Source organism: Phaethon aethereus, assembly GCF_964289735.1.
Source record: "Phaethon aethereus genome assembly, chromosome: 1".
Classification (NCBI taxonomy): Eukaryota; Metazoa; Chordata; class Aves; order Phaethontiformes; family Phaethontidae; genus Phaethon; species Phaethon aethereus.
This window is the reverse complement of record NC_138575.1, coordinates 122,572,865-122,581,981: the sequence shown is the minus strand read 5'-3', so window position 1 is coordinate 122,581,981 and position 9,117 is coordinate 122,572,865. Positions and strand designations below refer to the sequence as shown.

Genomic DNA, 9,117 nt, shown 5'->3' with positions numbered 1-9,117 from the left:
GTTTTTGAACTTGCACGCCTAAAGTTAGGAAGGCAAATAGCTGGCATGCTTCTAAGAGTTACTGAGCACCCGCAGCTCCCATTGACCTTAAAAGGGGCTAAAAGCAGCCAGCTGCAAAAATCATGGGAGCCCTGGGGCAGTGCTGCGGTCTAGTGCATGAAACAAAGCACGACTTCTTCTGGAAGGCTCACAGACTTGCTCTTTGTTGGTGATTTCTAGGTCCAAATTTTTGAATGATAAGTGGATGATAAAAAATGGTTTCCTAAATGACGTCCAGGAGCACAAGCCTTGGTAAGACAACTTCCGCCGATATAAATGCTGATAAGGGAATCAGCTTTCTGAGTCTGGAAATTGTTATCTTCAAAGGAAAGTATTATCATTCAGTATTTAGAAAAAATGCAGTTAGGTCCAGATCCCTCTGGGGAGGCTGTAATGTCAGCTCCTTTCTTTTGAGTGGTTAGATATGCCAGTTCTTCAATCTAAGTCTATAAAGGAGCCATTTCTGTCCCGAAGCTGCCGATCCGCTCCCATGTGGCAGTCATTGTCCAGGCCACCTAAACCCTGCTGAGCAGAACGGCTCAGGTGGACATCTAGCTCCACTCAAAACCTCCTCTCTCTAGTCCACAGCTGATGCTCAAAGGAACATCAGGCCAGCAGGGAGATGGGTCCCTCTTGTAGCAAGCACCCTTTCAGACAGCTCCAGAGGTCTTTTCAGACAGGGAACAATAAATTTCCATTTTCCAGGGCTGCGGGCCAGCAAAGATGACCAACTTGGCTGTCTCTTGCATGCCATGGGGAAAGAGTCCCCTCAAGGCAGGGAATCACAGGCAAACAAACTACTGATGCCAGTTGACATGCGACTGGGCAAATGCTGGTTGTTTAGAAAGCACCTAGTCTCACTTTAAAGACAGCAGGTATTATGGATGTCACTTGCTCCTTTAGGTTACTATGACCGAAGTTTATTGCAAACTATTTCCTAAAAACTTAATACATTTCCAAGGACTTTCATGCCCGGTTAGAACTGCTCTTGGCCCTTCTAGCCTCCAGCATTGCCCTGCCTTTTCTGCAAGGACGAAGGGCTGAGATGAGTTGGGAGTTGCCTGTGGTCCCCAGGAAAAACGCATAGCTTGTCCCTCATAAGTCACACAAGTATCTCTGCCAGGGTCTCTCCTGGAGGAGCGGCAAATGCTGCATTTTGAGGACCAAGGATACAAACCAAAGAAGTAAAACTGGTAGGCCTCCACTCATGAGCTTGAAGTGAAGCCCTCAGTAGCTTCCTTGGATTCAGGACAGCTCAGCACCTTGCTGACTGCTGACCTCAGCCCTGCCTCTGGGTATGAACACCGGGCATAGGGAAAGCTTGGCTTCAACAAGACCTGGCCATGGTGGACTTGTAGCATCACTGCTTTGGGGACAGGAGTGAGGCGAGCTTTGCAGGCAGGAAGAATATCTCTGTGTGGGTGGTCTCATCTCTACTGGCCTTGCCTCCCTGAGCAAGGCCCACAGCTGCGCAGAAGAGTAGCAGCTTGGTGCTGCCATTTGTCTTTCAACAGGTGGTGGAACATCAAGGTGCAGAAACTGAATCTCTCAGCCCCTCTCATTCTCCTCCCAGAAGTCAGCTGTCAAAAGGCAATTGAGATCCTCCAGGAGAAAGGCTACGACCAGGCTCCTGTTGTTGCTGAATCGGGGTAACTATTTTTACTCGTTAGAGAGATGGCCATTCACATGGGAAAAGCAGCCATGATGAAGCTGAAGAGAAAGTCCAGTTTACTTATCCAGTGATGGGGCACTTGTACTGGATTCTGTGATGCAAATTTTTAAAATACCATCTGCCTCTGTGAAGATTCATCAAGAAATCTCTCTGTAAATGAGCTAGCTAAGGTCAAAGCCAAATCCAGTGCCTACCAGACAGAGGTTGGATCAATGCACGGGCAAGGGGAGGCCAGACGAGAGGTGAGAGCAGAGAGATAAGCAACTGGAGAGCCCGTAAGTTTTCCTTCTCCCAGCTGCTAAGTCCTGGACCAAAATAGCAGACTTTACTGTTAAACCAACAGCTTGGTGAGGACAAGGATCTTCTTGTCCTGCTCAGATGAGAAGGCTGGTGCCTCCTGCTGACAGCAGCAGCAATTTAGTTGCTGACTTGAAGGGCAAGCAGCTCAGCCCCTAAACATGTGCATTACCTCAGGTCTGACCTTTTGGAAAACTCCTTGTTCCTCTGCAGGCTTATTTTAGGAATGGTGACCCTCAGCAACACCCTCACCTCGGTGCTGGCTGGAAACACACAGTTCTCAGACCCTGTTACGAAGGTCATCTATGACCAGTTCTCAAAGGTACCACTGTGGCTGGTGTCAACTGCTGTTTGGGGATGGGGAGCAGGGGAGAGGTGTACCACCACCTTGAGGTGTGAGAGGAGCTGAGATAAGAGGTCAATGAAAAGCCAGAGAGGTGAAGGGGGAGAGAAGTGGGGAGGGCAATGGGGATGTTGTGGAGATGAGATTAAGGACAGGCAGCTGCAAAAACGCTTCTGAGCCTGTGGGGTTCAGACATGGGACCTTTCATGCCAGGAGCAAAGCGCGTGAATGTCCACCCCCATTCTGACATTGTCAGAGGATTTCGTCCAGCCAGGGGACCAGCACCCTCTGAAAGAAGAGCCCAGACATTGCCAGGGCTCGGCAGGGCTGGGACAATAGGGATGTCCATACAACAGGGCTCTGACGGGACACAGGGCAGGTCCTGTGGGTGTGCAGGGGAGGGACACCTGTGTCAGATGGCCATTGGCAGTTCAGAGCTGGAGTGAGGTAAATGGATGGTGGTTTAGGGGAGCTGGAGCTGTCACCCCCATACTTGCCCACAGAGGCCCTTTGGGCTTGGGGGGAGACAGCACTGTAGTTCAGCTACAGCAAAGCCAGGTTTGGCCAAGTTGCCTACAGCCCCTCCCATCTCCCCAAAACAGTGCAGGCCGATGAGGCGTACCTGATCCTAGTCCAGTGGGGTGCCACCCTGCCCACTCACAGCCATAGTCAGAGGCAGGACTCAGGCCCCCCACCGCTGTCCTTTAAAATGTGGTGACACATAAAATGTCTCTTTTTGTCCTATTTAGATTGGCCTGGAGGACAGCCTCGGGAAGCTTTCCTGCATCCTGGAGAACGACCATTTCGCTATCGTTGTACACGAGCAAATGCAGTGTAGGTATCTGCAGCAGCACTGTACGGGCTTTGCATGAATGTTTGAGAGGGAAGAGGGAAATTCTCAGACTGAGCTTGGTAGGTATCAGCGTGGCTGCTCCACATATGCAGCCCCTGAGCCTTTGCAGGAAGGATTTCTGCCCCATGGCTCTGCAAAGCCCTGGAACTGTCAACTTTTGGACTTGGGAAGGTATTCATTAGGGATCTCATTTTGTCCCCTCCTCTGACAGCCGAGGTGGACTGCAGGCAGCAGCTTGGGGCTGCACCGCCTTTGCTGCACAGCTGTAGGCTCAAGCCTCTATCTAGTACTCATTGAGTTTCTTAGCCTTGAATTCAAATCACTGCCTTGCTGGTTGTGGGCAACAGAGGAAACAAGGGGCGAGTTAGGGATCTCCGTAGACTTAGTATCCCAAGGGCAAGGTCGAAAGGAGCATTTGGGCACATAAGACAAAGCTTAGGTGGTATTCAGGCATGTAAGTGCAAGGGAACAAACCACACAGTCTGCATCCCACTGCTTAAAGAATTTCTGCTGTGCGTGCCCAGAGGCTGTGCCATCTTCTCTGAACATCATTGTTCCCACTTGCCGCCTCTGGAGATGCAGCCAAAAGATGTCCTTACGCCCCAAGCAGTCTGGGTAAATTGATATGCTAAGGGGCCTTAAAGGGCTGGGTGCTGTCAGACACCTACCCTGAAGGTCCAGTGTAAGTCTGAGAAAACTGAAAGCAAATGTGTTGGACCGTGAGCGAGCCCTGTGGCAGAGGCACATGAGTCAGGAGTCAGGAGGCACAACGCACGCTGATGCGTGCAGCCTGGGGCATCCGTGTATGAGCCTCACCTGGACCATGGCTGGATATAGGGACACTCTGCCAATTCAGGAGCATCATTAGACTAGTCCAATAGAGCGGCCGTACCAGCAGCTTTGGTTTATTCTCAAACTCCTGTACAGCCACCTCCTCCCCGCTGAAGCAATCTGGCTCAGTAGAGTCACGTGCAGTAGCACCACGTCAGCATGAGGGTTGCTGACACATTGATGGCAGCAGGGATCTCACTTTGCTGCTCCTCTGACCAAAACAGGTATGGTGGCAGGTGCTGCTCTGCAAATCTGACCTAACACACCTTTCCAGTACAATTATACCGTAAAAATTCTAGAAATACAGATTTGGCCTTATCTTGAGGGAGTTGCTTTGTTTTAAATGTTAGCAACATGAAAAAGCAGTCAGAAGACCCATATTTAGGTCTTCTAAATTAGAGCTGAAAGGTGTAATTATGTTGATTTGATGGGATTACACATTGAACATGCAAAGCATTCCTGTGGTGAGCAACATGTAACGTTGTGCTGTACCAACTGCCAGCAAAGCGCTGCCCGCTGAACTCAGGGCCTCCGAAACCCACCGTGTGCAAACATCCCAGCCCCTCTGCTTGTATCTCCGTGGCCTGCCGCCCCAAAGCCCCATCAGCTCTAAAGCTGGCTTGTGAGTCCAGCCGTGCTCCCACAAAAACGTTGCAAACAGAGGTCTCTCATTCAAAACTGCCTTTGATGCACGTTTCCAGTTCTCTCACCAAAAATAATGCTAGGCAGAATTTCCTTTCTCAGCTATGTTGTCATAAAATAGTGAAAATCTATTTTGTATCACATTTTGATATAAATTAAATGGTGTCCACAAATTAGATAGCGTCCACCAAAAATATCAGCCAGCTGTACACAGTGCCTCTTGCTCTGGTTTTTAAACAACACCCATTTTCTTTTCCAGATCTGCTGGTTTAATGCCATCACAGTTACCCCTTTATTTATTACTTTCTTCCCACACCTTTGGAGCTTGTATTTTATCTCGTGGTTGGACTCTGGAGGCTAGTTTTGTTTTTATTTAAGAAAACATTTCTCAGTTAAAGCAATTGTTGCAATGCTGTTTTATTAATAGTGGTGCAGGACCTTATGAGAACAGAGCAGAAAGCGTCTCGCTGCTGCTTTTAAAGAGTCCCATTACTACAGCCTGAAAAGTTTTGTGGTGACAGAAGCAGGTCTGGAAGAGAGGCTGGGTAAAAACAACTGGGAAATTAAGTTTCCTGCTCTGGTAAGGAGTGCATTATCTGCAGCTAAAACCTCCCTGACGTGATCCCAGTAACCCAGCGGAGGCTGTGTCAGTCACTGCTTTTGAGGCAGAGCAGAGACAGCTGCTGTCCCCGTTAGGGTTTTCCCTTAATTAACCAATAGCAGTCTCTGCACAACTGGGGGGGGGGGTTCTTTTCCCTTCTTTTTTTTCCCCACTAAACTGGCATTTTCTGTGCTTGCAGTCAATGGAAATGGCAGTTCCTTCATGAAGCAGATGGTGTTTGGTGTGGTCACAGCGATGGACCTCCTCACCTTCGTCAGCAGAAATGACAAGAAGTAGCACAGCAGCTTGGGTGCACCCACCTCCGCTCCTCTGGCAGGGCCAGCTGCACCCCCCAAGCCTGAACCACCCGGCTGAGGGTGCTTTCAGGTCTGATTAGGTAGTTTCTCCAAATGACTAGGTGAAAATCGTAATGTAATAACCGTTTGTCCACTCAATGCCACCCAGAATATCACTAAAGAGAAGATAACTAAAGAAATTGCATTTAATAGCCATGTGTGGTTACATGGAGCTTCCCAGGGCTGGAGAGGTAACGTGGGGAGTAAGGACGGGATGGGGATGGTTGTTACTGCCCAGATTGTAGCAGGTGGGGGTTTTGGTGTGTGTGCCAGCAGTAGGTACGTATGCACTGCCGGTGTCGTAGTCACCCTGGTCCCACTGGGGCTGGAGCCTGTCTCCACCATGAGAAGCTCCAGCCTTCTTGAGGGCTGGCAGCAAACCACATCACAGCTGCACCCTCCTGCTCCTCTCCACCCCGCGGAGGGAGGGCTGCAGGCACCCCCCAGGACACTCTCCTCCTCACCCCTGGCTCCCTTTGGGGGCCAAGGAGGCAGCTTCTTCCTCCCCTGGGTGAAGGGGCGAGGGGAGGGCCCCAGAGGAGCGATGAGGAGGGGGGTGGGTGGGACATGGCACCCAGGTACATGAAAAGTGGGGAGCTGGGCAGGCGCAGGCAGCAGGGGCAGGAAGGGAGAGCCAAGGGCTGTGATGGGCAGGGGAGACAAGGTGCTGGGCTGGCAGGGAATGATTGCTCCTGTAGTAGCAACTGGCCTTTGGAAAGCACCTTCCTGGGGGAGCTGGTGGCACTGGGGGTCTCGCACATGGTTCCGCGGGAGGGAGCAGTGAACCGAACCCGTTCAAGAAGACTCATTCTCATGATACAGTAACTGAGAGAGGGGCTACGGCTGCATGCCCATGTCCTGTAACAGTCGTCTCATGAATATGCATCCTGAGAGCTCGTTATCGAGGGGTAGAGGCAAAGGAGAGGCTGATCGTAATTTTGCTGTCAGAGTATTATGTTCCAGGAACTGATAACGAAGATCAGAAGAGCCATGTGCCATAGCTGCAAAAAACATAAAAGCAAATGTGAAAGGAGGGCTGTGGGACCAAACTGAAGCACTGTTGAAACCCAGCTTGGGGGTCTTGCTCCCAAAACACGTAAGAGCTCTGCAGTCTTTCCATATGTCTCGGGAGCTGCTCCAAGGGGACAACAACCAATTCCGATTTTGGCTAGCCCATATTTTCAATCTAATTTAGTTTATATGAGACTTTTATTAAATTATAGAATGCTGAAGTATTTATATTTAGGAAAAGAGTCTCCGCTGTCTTTTGTTCCCTGAGTGACACAAGCTATATCAGATCTTCTGTAAGTTTTTGCTTGAAGAATAACCATATTTGTCCAGAAAAAGTAAAAACAGATTAGATCAACCTCATTGTACTGTATTTATTTTAGCAACTCGATTGCAAACTGAAGGATATTAGTCCATGCATGTATTCCAAACTCAGATGAGTAAGTCTTAAAATGCCCCGTAACTCAACGAAGCGCAGAACCCAGGCTGAACCCGGTCCACTTTGAAGCCGGGGACATGCCAGACCCTTCCTGATGACCCTAACTGTAATATGTTCTCCTGTGCAGCAGGCCTGGCTGCAAGAGAAGGAGGAGAGATCTGCCTCCACCTGACAGCCCAGGGGCATGTATCATTTTGTGGGGAGGTCCCCTTCACTGGGGGTTGGGATTCTCCCCTCCAACCCCCAGATCTTCCACCTCCTATGCGAGTACCCCAGTGGGACGGCTCTTGTCCCAAAGGCAGCTCCTCAGTTTTAAGGTCAGGTGTGAGACAGACTCCTTGGGCTGCCCCAAAGACATGGGCACCTTCGAGGGGGTGACCTGCCTGTACCTGGAGACCGCTGCCACCCTGCCCCAGAACAAGCCCCTCTAAGTGCACATGGAAATGAGTCCTTGTATGCTGGGCAGGTCTCTCCCAGGGGTTAGGGAAGCTTTGAGGTGCCGGGGCCGGGGTCACACTCGAGAGCTTTGCAGCAGGAATGGGAGCTTCAGGCTGCTGCTGCGTGTGCGTGTGCGTGCAAACAAGCGCTCCAGACAGCTCTCCTTTCGGTCGAGCAGTACCAAGCGCTGTGGGGTGGTGGCCGCCAGCCGCAGGCAGGCTATGGGACGGACAGCTGCACTTCAGCGAAGGTGAAGTAACTGCTGGAGTAACCACGAGTATTTGCAACGGCTTCTGTATGTTATCTATGAGTGTAGGAACTCATAAAGTTGGGCATGAGCTCCGGATGTTTTGGGATTGCTCCACCTGGGCCGGAATCGGCCTCACCGAGGTGCTCCCAAGGCCCCCGGCCCCAGCCCCCGGGGGCTGCTCCCAGCAGGCACATCTGAGGGTGGCATTGCCCTGGCCAGTCACGTCGGCATTGCGTCTGCCGTAGTTTGCCACGGGCCGTGACCCTGGGGCTGCAGACGCGGTCCGCAGCACGCATCAGGGCAGAGCATTGCCCCACCGGCACCCCGGGGTGCTGGGGTGGGCATACGGGGTGGTGCGAGGGACCGGCTGCTGCGATCCTGCCAGCCGGGTCTCTGGGGTGGGAAAGGCCTCAGCAAGCAGGGGAGGAGCTCCCATTTGCCTTGCCAGCAGAAAACCCTGCAGGAGCTGTAAAGACGCGCCCGTACACAGCCTCGGTGGCAGCAGTGGGACAGGGAGCCGAGCCTTGCACCCGCCGCCCGTGGTCCCTTCTCTCCACGTCCCCGGGGCTGCCCTGCGGCAGCGACAGCCCCTTCGAGATAACTGGTCTTTCGAGTTCGTTTCCCTTCCCTGGCCATCAAGGCCCTGTCAGTATTTCCACATCCGGTGAGAGGCGGCTGCCCAACGGCGCTCGCCACGGCTTGGTGCTCGTGGGCGCAGCGGGGTCCGGGTGTCCCCCATATCTGCCCGAGGAACGGGGATTTTCGGGCTCAAGGAGCCGCGAGAGAGCAGTGGGAGGAGAGTGAGGGCCGGGCAGCACCCCGTCCCACTGCCCTGAGCGCGGCGCCCAGTTCTGGTGCAGGAGACGGACCCTGGTCCTGCAGCGCCAGCCCACGCTCTCCTCCCAACACCTCCTGCTCCGAGGGGTGCACGTGTGTGTGCACAGGGGTGCGTGTGTGCTCCCGAAACCCTTGCTGTTCCCCACAGCCCCATCTGCTGCAAGATGTACCTGCTCTTCGTCCCACTGCTCTGCAGCGTTGGGGCTCATTTCCAACAAGGTCATTAGTACATCAAGCTAAGACGTTTTCACACCAGGGAGCGAATGGCCCCAGGGGAGCTCGGGCTGCCCACGCCAGCCAGGGCACACGTGCACACGTGTTACGCCCACACGTGAAACTCATGCAAACCTCCTCCTTGGGGATACGTGGCCTTGGCCTCCCTGCAGCTTAATCCACAGGAAAACAACCTTGCAGGGCCTAATGCGCTTCAAATGGTGGCTGTCAAGCATGTGGCGTGGGAGGGCTGCCCTGCCCCAGGAAGCTGCGGGGCGACAGGGGTAGAACAGGTACC

At 52.5% G+C, this 9,117-nt stretch overlaps 1 protein-coding gene across 1 annotated transcript in view; it reads left to right on the top strand.

The window, feature by feature from the left end:
- Positions 1-5,575, top strand: part of CBS (cystathionine beta-synthase) — a gene marked incomplete at both ends in the record, with an annotated part of 6,056 nt that extends 481 nt beyond the window's left edge. The window contains 5 exons of the mRNA XM_082014087.1: positions 220-291; positions 1,554-1,688; positions 2,222-2,330; positions 3,101-3,185; positions 5,478-5,575. Of these exons, the coding sequence (XP_081870213.1) occupies positions 220-291; positions 1,554-1,688; positions 2,222-2,330; positions 3,101-3,185; positions 5,478-5,575 (499 nt within the window). The remainder of the gene's footprint in view (positions 1-219; positions 292-1,553; positions 1,689-2,221; positions 2,331-3,100; positions 3,186-5,477) is intronic.
- Between the last annotated feature and the right edge of the window lie 3,542 nt (positions 5,576-9,117).